At 35.7% G+C, this 21,795-nt stretch overlaps 1 protein-coding gene across 6 annotated transcripts in view; it reads left to right on the top strand.

The window, feature by feature from the left end:
* The window catches only part of LOC122410556 (venom dipeptidyl peptidase 4-like), a 53,296-nt gene that overhangs the window by 30,540 nt on the left and 961 nt on the right, over window positions 1-21,795 (top strand). For all 6 annotated transcript variants that reach the window (XM_043418762.1, XM_043418767.1, XM_043418766.1 and 3 more), the window contains 9 exons: window positions 3,016-3,068; window positions 8,412-8,611; window positions 8,981-9,150; window positions 9,245-9,478; window positions 9,747-9,982; window positions 10,092-10,311; window positions 10,824-11,011; window positions 11,904-12,098; window positions 21,165-21,325. In XM_043418762.1, coding sequence (XP_043274697.1) covers window positions 3,016-3,068; window positions 8,412-8,611; window positions 8,981-9,150; window positions 9,245-9,478; window positions 9,747-9,982; window positions 10,092-10,311; window positions 10,824-11,011; window positions 11,904-12,098; window positions 21,165-21,325 — 1,657 coding nt within the window. The remainder of the gene's footprint in view (window positions 1-3,015; window positions 3,069-8,411; window positions 8,612-8,980; window positions 9,151-9,244; window positions 9,479-9,746; window positions 9,983-10,091; window positions 10,312-10,823; window positions 11,012-11,903; window positions 12,099-21,164; window positions 21,326-21,795) is intronic.

The raw sequence follows: 21,795 nt of genomic DNA, 5'->3' as shown, positions 1-21,795 counted from the left end.
GGTACACTTCTCTCCGCGCCCACCCCCATTCGCCCCTCCTAACTCTTCCCTCCGTTCCTCTGGCAATGAACAGACAATGCATACAGCTGGATGAAGCGCGCAAGTTTCCTTGAGCCCAGCAGAATTTGAATCAGCGTATGACATTGTCCTACAATACCCTTCACAAAGCGATTTCAAGGCACATACTCGACACACCACTTTACATACGAGCGAGTAAACCGTCCGAATCGTACAAACGTTACTTCAAAGCTATTATTAACTCCATCACGAACGATTACGTATGTGAACAGGCTGTGCCAGAAGTTCCGTGGTCAATAGTCCCAAGTTTAATCATTCACCAAAATTATTTGAATTTAAAAGAAACTATTTCCCCTCCGCATCAAATCTTCTGCCAATAATGCAATTTATTGCATTTATATTATTTATTATAAATTGTTATTTTTATTATTTTTTTATTAAAATTTATTATATTTTATATATTTATTATAAATTTATTATAAATTTATTATAAATTTTATTTTTATTATATTATTATTATTAAAATTATATATATTATTATTAAAAATTATTATAAATTTATTATAAAAATTGTTATAAAATCGTAAGCTGTTACACCGCCGGTCGAGCACGCCGCCAAACAAAAGTGAAGCTGGAACAAAAATACTTGATATATATCGATGTTGTAAGGCATCAAACAGCTTCTCGCGAAAATTTTCCATCTTCAGAATGTGAGATCAGCCAGAGAGCAGATGAAAAATATTCCAAAAATTATGTGCCTCACGTTGTACAGTCGAAAATCAAACTGCTCCGTCTGCATAAGGAACGATCGATGCAGGATAGAAAAATGTTGTCAGAGACCCTTTTGAAGAAATATCATGCTTCACGGGGCTTCTACAGCTTCTATCGATTCGTTCCCTGTCTTCAACTTCCATAGGGAGCGAGCACTGTGCCCGTTCAGTGACGACCGTTGAACTCAAAACGACCTGTACTTTGTATACATCATGCACTTCAAGGAAGATCCTCCATGAATGAACGGATTTTGCGAGATCAACATAACGCTTATCATCTTACCGCCATTATTGTTCCGTCCAAAGAGACTCAATATTCAACGTTCAAAATATCTTTTACCTCCGTAATGCTACGCCATATGCTCTTGTGCAAGAGAAATCTTCTTAAATTCGATATAATAGGAGTAACTCGAGGACATGTCCCCCGTACCATTCAGCAACAAAACCTATTGAATCACTAGTGATTCTATGCTTCTCGTAGCACGAGAGACTTATTCAGGTCAGGAAATGAACAACGTCGCAAATAAAAACGATGTTAAGAGGATGAATCAGATGGTATATCTCAACCATGAGTGCGAGAGAGATAGTTGCAAATTTCGAAATCGAAATTCTTCGACACAGTTTGACCGATTAAAAAAGGCTCTGTCAGTCGATATTTGCCATCGTTCTGCGTAGGCTGACAAAGCCTTTTTTTAATCGGTCAAACTGTGTAAAAGAATTTCGATTTCGAAAATTCCAAGTGAAGTTAGTCGACTGATCCATACTCTTAAGGAAGTTGAGGCTGTACAGTCATTTTTTTTTACCTAAAATTTGTGACCTTTCAAAAGTTAGGCCAGTTTACAGTTTGGCAATGTTGCATATACACTTTAAAGAAAAGTTGGGAAAAAAGAGACGAAAAACTGATGAAAGCTCAGTCGAGAACACGAACGGTGACGATCCTAGCCTCAAAAAATTGCACGGGAAACAGATTATTATTAATATAATCTCAGCAGATCTAATAAATCTGAAAAAAAATTGACATCATTCAGCAAGCCTTGCTCGTGTTGCCCAAAAAATTTCATATTTTTAGCATCATTTTTAACAGAGATATCACTGAATGTGTCTTGACTTCCATAAGATTACAATTATTATTTGGCCCAAATTGTTATTAATTTTTCTCATCAATGACGCTCCTAAACTGTCTGGTAATTTAACTCATTTTTTTTTACACTTCACTTTATAAGATGCAATCGGTTTAAAAGCGATGACATCATTTTCATTCTGATGCCTCAACTTCCTTAAATCTCAATCAGCGTCGTAATAACTTTCATACACTTGACGAACGATTTTTAAATCAATAATTTATTAACAACTTTTGACGCATGTATACACTGCGACGAAAGAAATTGGTAAATACAAGGAAAGTTTGATTGAATAAATTGTAAACTTTCTAAATACCGCTGGTATTCGACAACAGTAACTATTTTGAGAAACATGGAAATATATAACCGACATTTACTATACGCAAACGTACGCACGCACTGGTACACGGTCTCGGACGAAACGAATCGTTATATAGAATACTCCAATCATCGGCAACTGGACCACTACCCCCTGAAACGGTCCGTGATTAATGGATCTTTTTTCTCGCTGGTTCTCTTTCCCACTCCGGTTCGAAAAGAGTTCACGGAACCAAAATAGCGTTGGACGACCATCAATCCTTCGCACATCGGAGGAGGGAAGGTGAACAATATTGATAGGAATGTCACGATATACTAAACGCTATCGCACCCTCTTCGACACGAAATTATATTTATCGGTAAAATGTCTTTTGCGTACTATTCATTCGCATAGTACGATGAATAATCGATTCTCCGATCGCTTAGCGCTTCTGATATCGTGTAATAAGAGGGGAAAAAAAAGATTCCCTCTTCTGCGTTTTCCATTGATGGCCCTAGAAACGGAGCCTCCACTTTCCCATTACGAACATCGTGACTCAAGAATATCTGAAAAACGGCTGTTTTCAGACTCTCTTATCCGAAAGATCGAAAAATAAGTAAATAAAATGGGTTTTCAACATGAAAAAATCCTATATAACATTTATAAAGCAATTTGATCTTCAAACATCGCTGCATGATGTTGAGAATCAAACAAACGGTTACTGCGCATCCTTAATACGCTTTTGAAGAAAATATTATATCCGATTTTTCGGTACGATTTTTATCATTACTTTCATATTTTTTTGCAGTATTTCCGATATACTTACCTGGCCCAGTACACGATCGTCAATTTGGAAACTCTGTAAGTACACAGTTTTTCGTATTTAATGAATTTTTTAGTACCTCTCAATCAGCCTCATCGTATTCCCTTGTGAAACTCGTATTACAGAATAAATAATGAATTTTAAAGTATACCAACTTCTCGTGTAGCGAATTATTAGACGAACTTTCGTAGAAAGCAGCCAGTTTCAACTGCGTGTAAAAGTTTATTAGGTTTCATTATATTTCAAAATTTACGGAGTTTCATAAAATCATGTGGTAGATGCGGCTCAAACGCAAGATTTCATTTTGTTAAAATTTCTTCCTACAAGACTGGTAATCGAGCAGTTATTACCTCATCATCAATTTTTTCTTTCTCCAATATTCGATCGAAATCCACTTTGCGTAATACGTGAGAAAACGCGCGGTCATTCAACCACGTCGGGGCGAAAAATCGAGAGAATGTTTGTTCCGTATTATCGACACATTTCTTTCGAAATGAAGATTGTATGCAATCGAGAATCTGCATAAGAAATCGAAAGGACATGCTCCAAATGAAAAAATGCATTCACCACAAAGATTTGACTAAAAAATAATATCAAGAGAATTGAATGTAAACAAATGCAAGCTTGATAATAATTCATCTTTCTCGATGAAAAAATAAAAAATGATAATTCGAATCACAACTTTTGTTCTCGTCGGAACGATATTTCTCGACGAGAAATCTCGACAAGTTTGTCGGGTTGGCACGTACGACGAAGATTTTTTCGCAGTTGGAAATTCCACATTTTTCAACGGTCGTACACACGCATTTACATATTCAAATAGCCATGATAATTCGGTGAGCCGGAACTCGGTTTTCTCTTTTATCAAGATATTATCCTACTTTTGTTGCAGCGAGTCTATAATATGTACAGTAATGCTTGATTTGTCGTCGTAATTTGCCATTCGTTCAGTCAGCCGAGAGTGCTGCAGACAAAGCACCCCGATACAAGTGACAATTGACACATTTCGACATTGTTAAGACCACAGAAAGGGTAGGGATGAACCAAAGCCAGAAGCATCAGCGGTATAACACTGCTGTTTATTCTACAGTTAAAGTAAATTAAACCGGGATTGTTACGAAACAACGGTCTCAACATGTGCGTTTATACACTTCTCCATTGTTCCAATTAAGAGGGACACGCAACAAACCGAGAAAAACGTCAAAAAATATTCGCGACGAGGCAAAAAAATGATATGTACGAATAAATGGACGGAACGTAAAAATAAACTGAAACTAAAAGAAAGTATACAGTCGAAAACTAGAAACCGGTTGTTTTGCACAGTGGTCCGTTACACATTGATGAATTTCATGTATTTTTTTTTACAAACAAGTATATGGCTATTTATTTAACCTGTAAAAAATGCAATGGCTACGGCAAATTCTTTTTTAAAAAAGACATTTCGATATATCAAAATGTGAAGCCTCTATTGTTGCCGAGCATCATTATTATAGTTAGTTTTTTTTCGAGCGCCGTGTTGTTGACATAAAAATGAGGAAAAAACACCAAAATAAAAAGTTGCAGCCTCCTGTATAAAATTATCACTCGAAATCGTTATTATCACTTTGAGGTGAAAATTGTTTAATGAATCTTTTTTTTCCAAAAAATAACCTCATATCATTTTAATCTAGCCAAGTACGGACGATGTTAACTTTTCAAGATTTTTTTTATATATTTACACAAAAGATTTCAAATAATTAGACGTCGTGGCGTATATGGACACGTCTTAACTTGCCTTGTCAAATTTTGGCGTCTCTCGATACCATATGCTAAACTATGTAGACGACAGTTGAGTAATGAGAAAAAATAAATACTGTGTACTTTTCCCGAAAAAATAATCGTCCACAAAACAAAATATTGCAGTCTACCGCCGATAAAGATTTGAAATAATGCTGCAAAATTAGTCATTTTACTCTAAGTTTATACAGTTTACACGAATATAATCATTATAAACATGTGAACCAAGAAGTTTCTACTTTTGCTGTAGTCGCTGATTGCGACTGGAACAATGGGAGGGAGATTCTGAAGTATACGGAAACACTGGGGATATGAAACATTTGTAGGTTATATAAATTCGCGAATTCTCATATGCTGTTATATATTCAGACTAGGAAAAGGGGTTTTCAAATCACTAGATTAAAAACAAATGTATAACCCGATAACTGCGAGTGCCATCGCACACGCTGGAAGGTTTCCTGATATTAACAACTCCATAGTTTACTACTAGAATTTCGGATTTTCTTTTTTTGTTTAATAACAAATTAGTGGAAAAAGATGCGTTTTTTGGGATTTTATGTTTATGAAACGAAAACTGACGGATACATGCGAATAACTTAACGATACGAATTGTTGAGAATCGTGTTTTTTCAAAAATTCGTAGAGTCGTCATTCTTGATTACAATTACAAAAAATACATTAATTATGCAGCAGCGCATGACCTTCTCATACAGGAAGTATCTTCTAATAACCACTATCTTGCTGAGAATCACCATTACAATTCGAAAAATAGCAATGGTACGAATTTTTGGAAAATGCGTTTTTTTCGAGTTTTTTTAGTTTTTCCCACAATCACTAACCGATCAGGTCGTTTCAGCCCTCGTTCATAGCTCCATAAGTTTCCGTTTTGTAAACAGAATTTTTTTTAAATGCGTCTTTTTGCCCCGAGATCAAAGTTTTGCAAAAAATTAATGGAACACGATTACTGGGCCTTAAGGAGGGTGGCTACACTCGTCAAAATTATAAGAAATTGATCAAATTTGGTGATAATGTTCTTCAACATCAAGTGCGAAGACACTATTTTTTTTCAAAATTTTCTTCTGCTTAGTTATCGAGTAATTACGCATTAAAGCAGATTTCTTATGCCCGGAATGTATACCTATATATATGGAAACGCTATGCTTATAAACTTGAACTTTACTAATCAATTACTCGATAACTGTACAGAAGAAAAATCTTAAAAAATTTGTATTGTCAAATTTGGCCCCAAAGAATGTGTTCACCAAACTTTATTAAATTCTTATCATTTTGAAATTTTTAATGTATTTAACATGGTTTAGCATGGCAACATTGTATCGTCGGTAGCCACCCTCCTTAAATGACACAAGCATTATTAAAATGAAAAAGACGACTTTTCGTTGACTTTTCCTACAACTTCACATCAAATATCGCCGAAATTTAAAAAACGAAGAAAAAAAAAAAACCAAAATTTCCGAAAAATTTCGATTTTTTTTTTTTTTTTTTCAAGTTTCCGTACATTTGAAAATGCATGTTTGGCCCGTTTTTTATAAACGGTTCAGAAAAACGGTTCGCCCAATCAACTTGCAAATTGGTAGAGTTATTGTGGATACATCGAGCTGTAAAAATGATGCTTCACATGAGTGATTTCATTGATATTCGTAAATTTGCAGTCGATTTTCTGAACAGCTGTAAATTGCCATTTTGTACTTTTTTTTTTCAAATGAATATTGACAATAGAACAATAGAAATTTCTTCGTGAATAGGGTAAACATTTTATAGTGCGTTCATTCAAGTTTCCAAAACCGTCCTTGGAATTGCTGTGCGATGATTTTTCGCTGAGATATCAATGATTGAATACGAAAATGTCTTTTTTTATTCAACCATCAATATCTCCGGAATAAAAAATCGCACGGAGACTTCTAAAAAACAAAATTGAAGGTCAATGAACAAGCTACCCGATGCTTATATTGATTTGGGTTGCAAAAATTTTTTCAAGACTGTGCCCACTCGGGAAAAAAATAAAAAACTTGCAGATTTTTCCTCTCGAGATATTTCATAAAATTCCTCAGTATCCGCAATTTGTGAGTAAAAAATGGCCGGATATTTTCAAAGTCGAAGAACAAAGCTTAAAAATGCTTCTTTATTTATCGTGATATGACTATTTTTGACTGAGATACAGCCTTTCAAATATTGGGAAAAAATTGACGGAAATTTCTTGTTCCTTTAATTGTTTCCAGTAGTGTATTTTGGCAAATCGATAAAAGTGCATTCAACGATCAAATTTTTTTTCAAATTCATTTATTTCAACAATTCGCTAATTTTGTTTACATAATTTCGATGAGAATAGATTCAGTTTATTGCTGTTCGATGCTGTAAAAATTTGTTCGAGATGGGCATCCCGTCGGTTGCGATGTTTGCGCTTCTGCGAGACACTATTGCACAGCGCGACTCTCTTACGATTTCATGAAAAACTCAGTGAAAACTACGGTTCATTTTTCCCCCACGATAACTTTTTGATTACTCGAGTTTGAGTGTTGTGATTCATTTGCTCGACTTTTCTACCGTAGTACGGGAGAGAAAAAGCTCTCTCAAAAAAAGTGAGTGAAACAAAACATGTATAACTGCTAAAAAAATGAATGCCTTTTTTCGAATATATAACACTGATCAAATATAGTATCATTCGATCATTGAATAGCGATTGCAGATTCAATACTATACGGTTTTATTGCAGCTATTTGCCGAATCAAGATTCGTTTGAAAAACTTCGTGGCTCCAATATTTTCACGTATTACACGGTTATTCGGTGTCGCAAGCCCCGTCAACCGTATTAATTTACAGCCGATATTTTGCGGATACGCGTCACCTGTCGCGGCATAATGTTTGTACTGTTTCATCATATTTCTCCATAAAATATGTATACGTAGTTTGTGTATACATGCGTATAGGTATTTTTTGACCTAATAATACGAGCAAATTGAATTTATGCCATATGAATCAATTGAGTGATTAAAGTTTTTCATCAGTTGGTAACGATTCACAGTCGCTTTCGATCTCACGAAAAATGTTATAACTGCTACTTTATTCCACGTCAATTTAATTTTGCGAAAGTTTTTCGCATGTTTTTTACATTTTATATCGTTGAGGGGATGAGGGTAAATAAACTTCACTAAAATACTTCCATTGAAAAAAGTGAATTTTTCGTTATTCGGAAAGATATCCGATGAACGAGTGAAAAACTTTATAGTTTTAATGAAGTTTTCCCGCAGCAAGGAAATTCACATCATTAACGTTGCCAACTTTCAAACGTTGCTTCGTTCATTATTTTGATCGTATGTTTTAAAATTTCCCTTTCGGTGACATCACCGGATTTAATCTCAATTTAATTTCGACGAATACGAGAATATTATGGCCGATTGCGGTACGAATCTCATTAAAAATACAGTTGCTCCGATTCCTGAAGCTCATATACATCATCAGGATTAGGAAATAATAACGGAACCTTTTTTCTTCCTATTTTTCTCGAGTAAGAATAAACGAAAAGACTCGTTGAACGTTTTTCTGCCATCGTTAAAACTGAAATCCCCCCTTTTTTTGTTAAACGACAGTGCTGAAACTTTGTTGACGGTGGGAAACTCGACGAATCTGCAACTAGCAACATGGGCACCACAAGGCAACGGTCTAGTTTACGTCAGTCAAAATAATATATTTTATCGCCCAGAGCCGGAAATAAACAATGATTACCAAATAACGTCGACTGGAATTTTCGGAAGTATTTACAACGGTGTACCCGATTGGGTATACGAGGGTCAGTTGTACATCTATTTTTAGCAGCCTGCATGGAAATTCTAATGTTCTAATTAATATTTGGTTCGCTTTGTATAATTTTATATTACGGAAGCAGAGCGATGAAAGCCGAAGAATCGTCTGGTTATGAGAAAATGTAGATTTTTAAATGAAAATGAATGATAAATAACAAGGGCTCGGAAGATTCTTTGAAGAAACTAATTCAAACATGATGATGAATGAGTGCGACTCTTTGAAGTATTAGGTCCAATGAATCTCAAACGTTCTCATATTGCTTGATACGAATTGCCGAATGAAATTTAAGAACAGAAAGTTGTTTTTATTATAAAGGAAGAAAAGAAGATTCTCATAGCCGTCTAATTTATTTCAGAGGAGGTATTAAGCTCCAACAAGGCAATGTGGTTTTCGCCGGATGGCAAAAAATTGGCATTCGCATATTTCGACGATTCAAACACACCTATAATGAATATACCATTCTACGGCTATCCCGGAAGCTTATCTTTTCAGTATACCTCGGCGATACCGATTCATTATCCCAAGGTAATATATATTTTCTTTTGGCCTATCAATCAAAAGGAGAGTTCATGGGACGATTAATTATTATTGCCTCGTTGTTACCTTATTTTTACTCCAGCCAGGAACGGTTAATCCGAGCGTTAAACTTTACTACGTCGATCTTGAAGCAGCTGCAAGAGACAATGTGACGCTCCATGAGATCAAACATCCAGCGGAGCTTTCTTACACAGAGAGAATTTTAGCCTCCGTTGCATTTCCAACTGACAATATTATAGCGTCGACGTGGATGAACAGAGTTCAAAGCAAAGCTTACTTCAGTTTTTACAATCTGGAAGCTTCCAACGACAAGACGGTTCGGAAATTTGCTCTGCTACAGTTGATTCATCCTTTCTCACGCTTTCTCATTTATTTTTTTTTCTTCCTCATACTTGACCCTTAACAATAGTTTTCAGTAAAGAACAGAAATGCTTTTTCTGCAATCCTCATAAAGTACTTTCGACCGGAAAACTTATCGTCATTCATGTTTTTGCGAAGGGGGATTACCAATTTACCAAATACATAGCAAAATGAGATGAAAAAATGAGTGATTACAATCGAATAAGTAACTTTTTGGGTGACAGGCCTTAGCGTACGAAGAATCAAATGGTTGGGTCGAGCAATTCGAATCGCCTCACTTCAGCAACGATGGAACAGCTTTTCTTTTGATCCTGCCTCAAGAGCAATCGGACAATACGAGTTGGAGGCATTTAGTAATTGTCAACAATACAATCAGCGAAAAGCCAACCGTCACAGCTTTGACCAGTGGAACATTTGTTGTTACGGAAATAGTATCTTGGGACCAAAAAAATTCTTTGATGTAATTAGAAAGTTTGTTAAAACGAATGAAATTTATTTATTTATTTTACCGATCGATTCGGAATAAAAACGATTTTTAAATCGTTTCCTCATATCATTTCAATATATAGATATTATCTGGCAACAACTGAAAGCGATTCGGGGCAACAGCACTTGTATCGTTTGTCTACGATATACAAAAAGACCGAATGTTTGAGTTGTAACGTCAAGAACGAGGATACCGACTCGAATTGTTTGTACAACACAGCAACGTTTTCAACAAACAATGGTTACTACATTTTGACCTGCGCCGGTCCAGCAGTTCCTACGAATTATATATTCGACAACAAGGTCGGTAACTCGAATATTGTCAGATGCTCCGATAAAAAGTGGTTAAAATAACCGCAAAGGCAGCCAAACGTCGTCCCGTATTTAAAAAGAAAGCTCACATTTCCTCTGGGTTCGCCAATGAAAAAAAAAACTCAAATTTTTCACCAAATTTACATTTTCTCGTGGAGCTTCATAATTTTCTGCTTTACTGCTCCGGAAGCAATGCGGATAATAAAATAAAAAGATGTAGTAATAAAAGTAAAGGTTGAAGGAAGAAGCTCAGGATGAGAAAAAAAAACGCGTTATTTCACGACTCGATTTACGAGCGCAGAGGCTCTCGCACTTTTTTTTACGATTGAGAGAGAAAAAATCAGCTCTCCGAGTGATTTCATGCGAATCTCATTCTCTTCGTTTCCATATACCTACTCGCCTCGGTTTTACTTTAGCTATTCGCCAAATTTACAGCTTCCATTGTGGCGAATCCTATTTCCATAATCAATTACGTCATTTTTTACCCCTTTCTCTTTTACCAGAACGCCAAGAAGATTTTTATATGGGAGGACAATAAGGCTGTGGTCGATTTAATGGCCACTAAAGCAAAACCTCTCGTGAAAAGAACGAGCGTCCCCTTACCTGGCGGTTTCGAGGCCCAAACTCGAATGATCATACCATCCGATGCTGATCTGACAGGATTTAAAAAATATCCGATGGTGGTTTATGTGTGAGTATCTCAAACGCGAATATCGTTGGAAATTTTAATTCGTTTTTTTTCTATATTACCGATCAGAAGCGTTCCTTCGAATCGATCAAACGTTCAAAATAGTTATTTGAAATTCACGTTAGGTTATTCTGCTATGACGCCGAGTATTTAAAAGAAAGAAACAAGCGCATTCGAAATCGACTGCATGTTCCAAGACAAACGTCAACGTTTCGCTATCATATTTTGTCTACGCACTTGTCGTCACAATGTGATAATGAACTTTATCAATGTAAATAACATTATTCGCCGTTATATCGAAGGTCAATGCGATTTTTTTTTTTTTTTTTTTTTTTTTTTAACATTATGGTCACGGAACTCGAAAGAGCATTCGAGATTTCACGATAAGAATTACTTATTCATTTGTGAAAGTAAAGATTTACTTAAAGTTTGAATAAACAATGCATTTTGGTATAACAGACGCCGCATCCATGAAAAAGAAAAATTTCAATGAACTTTAGCGAGTAATGATTATTTTGAAAGCGCATTTCGAGTGAAATTTGAAAGCGCATGGAGCCATTAGGACAATTGGATATGTTCTTAATATTAATATTGTTGGTGGAAAATCGGATTAGCGTTGTCACATGAGAAAGCTCGTTGATTGTGAACTAACAGCGGGGTCGCGGCGAAGTTGGTAATTGGATCTTTGGCCTGTTTTAACGATAGCACGACTCCAGTCATAAAGTGCATATATCGAATAGCCCTTCCGTTAATGAATAGAAATTTCACAATCTCAAACTTGTTCTCAATACCTTCTATTCATATATTTATACATTCCCGAATTGGAGGGTGTGTACAAGAACGAGAATGTATACGCATTATATATATATATAAGACACAAGCGGTATCCTTTCAGATACGGGGGTCCCGATACGTACCAAGTTACCGAAAAGTTCAACGTCGACTGGGGAACTTATCTGGTTACCCACAAGAACATTATTTATGCGGCAATAGACGGTAGAGGTTCTGGCTTGAAGGGCAACGCTATGCTATTCGCGGGCTATAGAAACTTGGGAACCGTTGAGATTTTCGATCAAATCAACGTAACGAGGTAAATATATTATCAAATTAACACTCAACCCCGCGGATTTATCGATTCGGCTCATTTCAACTTTAGCCAAATGCCCCATTTTCTGCTCACTTTTCAATCGGTCCGATTTTTCAAGTTGTTTTTTTTTTATGAGCTCTCTGGATTCTTGAGACCCGCATGGCAATTACGAATAAGACTCGAAACAATAGAATCCTGAGTCTAAGAATAGTACCCAGAACCGGAGCGACCGATGATTTTCTTTTTTTTTGAAAATTCGTTCAACGACAGATTTGCGATTATTGGGCTGGTCCAAAAAAAAAGTTTTTTTTCTCCTATCATCTCAAAAGTTTCTAAGAGATGTAACGAAAATTCTCTTGCAAGGGCAGCTCCATATTTTGATTCTACGAGACGTTCAATAGATTTTCATTTTCCCACATAAATAACACGAAAAATTTTTTTTTCCGTTTTGTTCAAATAAAACTGTTGAATAAATTTTTCCACAATTTTAATGAAAACTTTTTTTGTAGAAAATTAAATTCTCTACAAAAAAACGCTCATGTAATTTTCTCATAAACCTAATGGGTAAACCGTTATCAGACTTTGAATTCAAGCAACTAAGTTAAATCTAATCTAAACGTTATGAATAGTTTCGGATTTCATGACTTAAAAAATAAAAACTTACGTAAGTAAATCCTAATCTTAATCTTAACTAATATTATAAATGCGAAAGTGTGTTCGTTTGTCCTTCCTTCACACCCTAACTAAGTAACTAATCTACTTGGTTTTTGGCATAGAGATAGTTGAAAGGACGGAGAGTAACGTAGGTTACTTTTAGTCCTGGCCGCTGTCATTCTTCCGTATAAATGAGTTATCGTATAAATGAGATAAAATTGTATAAATATCACATATGTTGGAAATTTCAATATTTTTAATAATAATAACTATTTCCCGGCTTATCTTGAGCTGATAATTCAATTTATTGATCGAAAAAAAAATCAATTTTCAAAAAAAAAGAAAATTTCGGGAAATGTTCCACTTTGCCCTAATCTCTCCTATATATATATATATATTAGGGTGGCCCTTAATATGGGTAAAAAAAAAATTGATCGCGCCGCCCCCCAAAACGATTCCAAATGATAAAAAAAAAAATCTACGCAAAGCCGCAGCTATGACCGGTAAGAGGGACATGTGCCTGTAAGCATGAAATTGAATTCAAATATCAATTTTTCTGGATGATTGGAGAAATTTCGGTTTTTTAAATCTCGTTTATGTGTCAATTTTTTTTCCTACTTTTCGAAGCTATTGTATATTAGTATTCAATATCCAGATCAAATAATAAGGTCTTCCATACTACACTAACGAAAAAAATTAATCGATCAAAAGATTTTTCCGAATTTTTAGTGATTTTTCAAAATGTTGTATTTCAGTGAAATATGGTCGTATCGATGTCTAAAAAAACGCATTTTGAAGCTTTAAGTTTCTAATTTCAAGATCTTATGACAAAAAAAATGCAGAGCTACATGTTCTGCGCAGTTTTAAGAAAAAGTGCAAGAAAAAAATTTGCAAACATTTATGCTTTTTTATCAATTCCACAAGCGTAAATTTATTTTTTTCAACTAAGCCATGGTATAGACCGGATAGCTGGTTTATTCAGCTTCAATTTGCTTTTTTAAAAACTTGGGTAGGACGATATTTTGCTGAGATGTTGAACTTTGAATTAAGAAGAACTTTTTTGTCTTTGATCGACGATATCTCGGCAACCAATGATCGCACAGGAAATTCAAGGGCAGTTCTGAAAACTGGAATGAATGTCCTACAAGGTTCCGTTGCGATCTTGAAAATGAAATTTTTCTTCCATCCTTGTTGTGAATTTAAAAAAATAGGAAAAAAGGTAATTTATGGTTTTTATTAACAACGGTTTTGAACTTTTGAGTTAGGTAGCTGCTCCTATAAGTAACCCAGAAATTTTCAGATTTTTTGGAAGCCTACAAAACTATGTAAACTCGACTGTTCCCTAAAGTACCCAGTATACACACCGGGCACCGAAAAATATTGTGTACACACGCCGGGTCATGTATAAATTAAAACGTCTAATATAATTGAGTGGAAATGATGTTTGGAATAATGGATAGCTCTACAGTAAGGGTAACATCCTATGATACCGGCAGAACGGAAAAGGAGGTTACCCTTATTGTAGGGCTATGATCCATTGTTCCAAACATCATTGTCACTCAATTTTTCCAACTCAATTACATTAGACGTTTCAATTTATACTGAATTCAGATGTCCTTTTCCGTTCTGCCGATATTATAGGATGTTGCCCTTACTGTAGAGCTATGAACCATTATTCCAAACATCATTTCCACTCAATTTTTCCAACTCAATTACATTAGACGTTTCAATTCATACTTAATTCGAATAACTTTGAATCCGTATTTATATTGCATTCCTAAAAAAAAAAATGAATTCCCCAAAAGAAATTATAAATGGAAGGTGGAAAAATCCGATGCATTTTGGAATTTTCACTACCAATAAGCATTACCTAATGACTCAATGAAACTTGGAATTTTTTTTTGTTAATATAACGATTCACTCGACGCAAATTGCAGTTTCCTCTAAGAATAACCTCGTAATGTAGTATTATTATAAATTATTCAATTTTTATTATAGACTTTTTTTTATAGAGCGTTCAAATCCCTACAAAAAACCACCTTGGGCGTTGTCGTACCCTCACTCGTTGCCGAGGAATAAAATTCAAAAGCAGCTAGTAACGTCTTCCCCGTGTTATTTAAATGGAAATTAGAAAACCGCGATGAGCGACCTCTAAAAAATTTTTTTAAGGGCCCAAATTTTGTCAGGCATCTTTTTTCACCTCACTGCAATAATTGAAACCCGGGCTTTGAAGAAATAAAAATAGTCGACTTTTTTGAACCACCCTAATATATATATATATTGTAACGCTTTGTCCCAGAGTTAAGCGCCAATTTAAATTCACTGTTTACTGGGCGCCAGACGAGGATTTCTCCTCGATAAAATTTGTATAATTGTAACCAATGAAATAATTTCAAGAATCGAACCGATTAGAAGGGTTTTCATATTCTCGGTAGAGGGGCGTGAGCTTTCTGAAGGAGCAAAATAATCTCAAAGGGTCCAGGTCTGGAATTACAATATATAGTTTATTATAGAAAAGAGTTAGAATTTGAAACAATGGCAAGGTTAGATATTTCTCAAAATTTGGTGTTTAATCATTCGGTATAGCTTTTCGTTCACAAGATTTGTCTCTGTAAAATATTCGTCCTCATATTCACTTCTTAACGATAATGATTTTCTGGTAACGAAAGGAAGGCTTGGCCTACGTAAATCACTATAAACAAGTTTTCGGTGACAAAACATAAAATACGAAATTCTTAATCTAAGACTCTTGTCCAGACGAAATTCAATTTAAGGAATTCCTTTTGGTGATTCTTTTACGTCCACAACGTCAAATAATATAAGATTGATGAAAAGTGTTATTCAAAAGAAAACTTCAGACTCTGGTCCAGTCGTGCGACAAAGCTACCTTTCGATATCGCTCATTTCTTCGATAATTCACTCCAAATCACTGACCTAAGCGCGCAGGTTGCGATCGAAAAGTAATGAATCTGCCCATATATATATCAAAATATAATTAATACGGATGCGAGTAGACGTACTCTAGCAAGCTCCTGTGAATTTCCGTAAAATTTCGTTGATTTTCTGTGACAAACTTGTTAATAAGTGCCTAAAATAAACATCAATTCAGAAATAAACAGTACAATCACTAAATGTTAGAAAAGATCGTTAGTCTAATATAACCTGTAAGCTAAACAGAAAGATAGTAAAAAGTGAGGTTAGACCGCGCGTATCTGAGTTGCAAGTGAAACAAAACTGACGATTATGGCGGGTAAGAATTTAGAAACGAAACAAGGACTTGGGAAAAAAAACCAATCCACCCAGAAAATCACGGATATAATTAAGAGAAAAACTCAATCTCAAACCAAAAGTGGAGGAGAAGGGTTAAACACTTCGAGCGAAGAACAACAAAATTCACAGGATCTAAGCAGAATCCTTGATAAACTGGAGAATCTGACAGACATGGTTACGAAACTGACTGAGGACAGCATAAAGGCGAAAGAAGCATGGGATCGCATCAATAGAATCGAAGACGATCTTACAAAACACCATCAACAATGGGAGGAGGAAAAAAATGTTCTACAAGAAAAAATTCACTACCTCGAGGAAAAAGAAGAAGCAAGAGACAGGGGAGATCGAAAAATGAACATCGTCATTCATGGACTCAAGCTCGAGCCCTACGATACCAAAGGTAGCGTAGAGGAGTTTCTTGAAAGAATACTACAGGTGAGAGTAAAAATCAGGGAGGCATACCCTATTGGGAAAAGAGGAAAAGACGGGAACTCCGGGATTACTTTAGCTAAACTGGAAGAAGCAAATGATAAAAAGAGGGTTATGGACAACAGGAATCGCTTGAAAGACTCGCCATATTACATCACACATGACCGTACGCCGCGAGAACGCCAAATTCAGAACAATATTATAGCTATTGCTCGAACGGAGGAAAGTAATGGGCGACAAATCAAAATCGGTTACAAAAAACTTCAAATTGATGGCAAAAATTATATATGGAAGTATGACGGTCTTGTGGAAGACGCACAGCACCCAAAATCACCATCATCGCGCAATGCGCCATCTACCCGTAACCGAACAACAAACGAACAACAGCGTTCCTAATGACACGGATAAAGGGAACGAAGGAAATTACGACACTGACATCTGGCGGAGGGAAACCCATAACAGAATCGACGTCTGCAATGAAAGAATGAGCGTGGAAACAACAACTGACGGTAATGAGATGGCACAACAGCACAACCTGACACAAGACGACAAAGAACATCAACTAACCGACACCAATCCGGCAGTGAGAGAGGGTAATAATCATAATAAAAATGAGAACTTGAGGTTAACACAAACAAGAGAAGCTTCTATGAAACAGAGTATCATGTTTTGGAATGTGCACGGGTTAAAAAATCTTTTCGAACTAACAGTAGACGAATTTGAAAAAGATGTTGAATATTGCGCAATTATAGGGTTGACTGAAACATGGAGACTGGATGATTCAATCGCCTTGTCGAATTCTTTTTTCAATGTGCATGACATTATAACTAGTCCGGCATCTAAAGACTATTCAGCAGGTAGAGCCAGTGGGGGGTTATGTATCTTACTTAACCAAAAATTAGTCTCAAGTTACACAGTACTAAATATAAGTAACATATGGATAGCGATAAAATGTACTATTAATGCACTTGAGGTAATAGTAATTACGGTATATATAAGAGAACATCACTATAATGAAAGATTAACAATGTTAACAAATTACATTCAAGATCTTATGGAGATTCACGACATCCCAATAATTCTCGGTGGTGACTTTAATGGTCGTATCGGACTGAACAATCAAATAGATGAAAACATAGTATATTCGTCTAAAATATCACACAAAAGGAAGTCATGTGATAAGTATAATAATCATAATGGCTCGATTCTCGTAGATAACCTCGTTGGACTGGGACTTTTTACACTTAACGGACGAACGCAAGCAGACCCAAACGGGAATATTACATTTATTGGGAGAGGTAGTAGTGTGTTAGACATGGTTTGGATTAATGTGGCTTGCATAGAGTGGATTAATGACTTCGCAGTATTGAATATAGGCAATTCTGACCACCTCCCAATTAAGGTATGGCTAGACGTGTCAACACCCAACACACCGAATGAACAAAATAGTATAAACATGATTAACCCAATTCTAAAATGGGAACCTGAAAAACATGAAGATTTCTGGGAGAACATGAATAAGAAATTAATAGTATATAGCGAGAACCCGGATGAAGTAAGCCGTCACATTACAACCGCGATCCGTAGCAGTGCCATTGAACTAGAAATGGTCAGGAAAATGACAAAGGCAGCTCTAATAAGAAGAAAAGATAAGCCATGGTTTAACAAAAAATGTAGAGAAACAAAAAAGGAAATTAGAAAGCTCTATAAAGTCTGGATAAAGAATAAAACGATAGGTAGTGAAATACAATTTAAAGAACAACGGAAAACATATATCAAACTTGTAAAAATAACTAAAAAACAATACTTTGAATCGGTCACAAAAGCAGTCTCAAATGTAAAAAATGCAAAGAATTTCTGGGGTGTCGTTAATAGATTTCGAAAAAGGAAAATAAACAAGTGTCCAATATCATGTGAGGAGTGGGAAACTTTCTATCGGTCAATACTGCCGAACCGAGAAGAAAATCTGGAAATTCCACGGAGAGCCAGGAATGCAGTACTAGATAATCCAATCACAACAGACGAATTGTTGGTAAATATTAAAAAGTTAAAAGCGAATAAAGCACCAGGGCCGAATGGAATTCCGAGTTTCTTTTACAAGGCTATGCCGCCCAAATGGAGAGATTATATTATACACTTATTTAATAGAACGCTTTCTACGGGAGTAATACCGAGGGATTGGGGTAACTCAGAGGTTATAATGTTTTACAAAAAAGGCGATATCCATGATCCAATGAATTACAGAGGCATAACACTTGCAAACACGCTTGCAAAAATATTCACAACAATCTTGGCTAACAGACTAAACCAATGGGCAGAACAGAATAATATAATCCCTGAAGCACAAACAGGATTCAGAGAAAAACGTTCCTGCGAGGATAATTTATTTACTTTGAACACAAAAATAAGTACAGCAGTGAGCAAACCAAGAGGGAAAATATGGTTAGCTTTTATAGATTTCAAGAGAGCCTTCGACTCAGTAACGCATACAGTGTTGTGGAAAAAATTACTAAAATTAGGTGTCTCAACACAAATGGTGACAGTATTACAAAACTATTATGAATGTGCTCGATTTCAGGTAAGAATTAATGGATGTAACAGAACTAGAGAAATAGAAACCACACAAGGGGTGCTACAGGGGGACCCGGCCAGCCCGATCCTATTCTCACTATTACTAGCGGATATAGAGGATTTCTTCATAGAGAAAGGATGTAGAAAAACTAAACAGAATATGGAACTATTATTATTTGCAGATGACCTCATTATAACCGCGGAGGACGCGATAGGCTTACAAAACAAATTAAACATACTCGAAGCATACTGTGACGATAACGAATTAGTGGTTAATACCTCGAAAACGAAAATCATGATATGCCAAAAAGCAGGAAGAATTCGAAAATCACGGCCCTTCAGGTACAAAAATGAACAATTAGAAATTGTCAAATCGTATGTCTATCTGGGTGTCCCTTTCTCTCGCTCAGGACTCTTCAATATGGCTGCATCGCACTTCGTTTCAAGAGCACAACTTGCAATCGGCAGTGTTTGGTCTCCAATGATAGCCACGCGCATGAATAGTTGGGAAGCGAATATTAAAATATTCAAAGCAGTTGTCGAATCAACATTACTCTATGGTGCAGGGATTTGGGGGCTAAATTACACCAATCACATTGAAATAATACAACAACGCTTCTTTAAGTCCCTTCTCGCAATATCTCCTACCACTCCGAAGTACATGGTCAGAATTGAAACAGGTAGATACCCATTAGAATTACTCATTATTAAAAGAGCACTTGGTTATCTTGTAAGAATCCTCAAAATGCCCGCAAACCGTTATCCGAGAATCAGCCTAGATAAACTAATAGCATTAGATCTATCAGAAGAAAACGTCAAAAGATACAATTGGTTCACCACCTTGAAATCGATGTTAGAAGAATTCCATTTAGATCATATTCTTAACGATATGAAGCCAGACACTCTTAAGAAGGCTATCCCCATTGCAATGGAAGTAATGAGTAGCGTAAGATTTCGTGCCGACGCTGTAAAAGTTATGCTATCATCCTATAGTTTGGATTATAAAAAAATCAAACAACTCAATGTACTAGCATGTGAAAATTATTTGCTACAACACATTCCTTTAGCCCACAAGAGAGTCATGGCTCAATGCAGGCTAGCAGGCAAACATTTCTTTTCGTTCAAATTTAAAAATTTTAGATATAGTTTTTCTGGAGAAGATATTTGTTTACTCTGTGATGAAAAGGCTAATGAATCTGTAAGACATATTCTAAATGAATGTAAATTACATAAACCACAACGGGATAAATATTTAACTAATATTTACTTCGATTACCCTGCAGGTTTAGAGATACTTCCCACAGAGTTCATAAAAAATATATACGCCTTCATAACTTTAAGCTGCAAAAATCGAGCTTTTATACTTAGTCAGTAAGATAAATCATAAAATTATATCTGTAAAACGTAGCCTGTAAAACAGATAATTTGTAATAGGTCTACGATCTTAAACAAATAAATATTATTATTATTATTATAATTAATACAAATTTTAGGATTCATACAATTGTCAAGATTTATGGAGCGAAAAGACGCGACACGTTTCGGTCGAAAAAGAAACGCAATTGCTATAAAGCCAACAAAGTTATATTTGTACTGTGGTTACGAAAGTGCGCGTTTCCAGAATTTCGACAACGCTGCAACAGACAGAAAACTCTCGACGATTTCACGATCTCCTGGCCCAATTCCAATTCTTCAATACACCCATATTTTTTTTTCTCTTCTTCTACTTCTACTACTTTCCTCTCCGTTCTTCTTCCGTTTGTTACGTTGCTGCTTTACGCGATGAGCCAGCAAAACAGCCTTCTCTGCCGCACTGCTTATAAAATCTGGCCTTAAATTCTGCATTCTTCCTTTTTATTTCCCCTGCTCTTGTTGACGAAAAAAGATTCAGGAATAAACGCGCAAACGAAATTTTTTTTTTTCCAAGTACTTGAGCAAATCGAAGTCACGTTTCAAAAGCTTTTATTTGTCATTGTCAAACACTTGCTAAACTTATTGATCAATACAAAACCCAAAAACTCCAAAGTTTGAGCTTAAAAAACTTTTAAAGTCTAGTCGACTGTAAACCCTCGCGTGAATAGAATTCCTCATTCAAATTGGAGAGTCGAGACGTTCGTGGCTCAAGATTTTTTATTTCCTTCGCAGACACTTGCAAAACGAATTTCCTTTTATCGACCGCCAAAGAACTGCCATTTGGGGTTGGAGTTACGGTGGATATGCAGCCGGAATGAGTCTCGCGATGGATCTTGACGGCGTATTCAAATGTGGAATGTCTGTCGCACCCGTCACCGACTGGGCACTTTACGGTATTTAACGTTCCAAAAAATAAAAAATATTAATTCTTCACACCTATATAACTGAGGTTACGTCTAGAATTAAATTCATTTCATTTCCGAATATCAACGATATTCGATGGATTTATGTGTGTGTTTTTTTCATCATTTTCCGTGCTCGTCTTCGAATGTTTATATTTCTTTATCCAAGTATGAGAAAAAAACGAAATTTACAGTATCGAGCATTTTTCATTTTTTTCACTATGGCGCTTTTATAATTTTATTGGCAAGGTTTCAAGATAACTGAGACGCCAGATTTAAACCCCGAGACTCTCCAAGGTTTCGATAAATCAGAAATCGGCTTCCGGATTATAGATTACGTTGCATAAATATCGAGCTATATTTATGATTTTGAAAAATCAAATATGTTTTCATAAATCCGCAAGCTACAATTCATCTCAAGAAACTTAAAAAATATTGCGTGAAAATGAAGATTGAATCAT

The sequence above is a fragment of the Venturia canescens genome, chromosome 5 (genome assembly GCF_019457755.1).
Source record: "Venturia canescens isolate UGA chromosome 5, ASM1945775v1, whole genome shotgun sequence".
Classification (NCBI taxonomy): Eukaryota; Metazoa; Arthropoda; class Insecta; order Hymenoptera; family Ichneumonidae; genus Venturia; species Venturia canescens.
The sequence above is the reverse complement of the archived record's forward strand: the minus strand, read 5'-3'. Positions and strand labels throughout refer to the sequence as shown.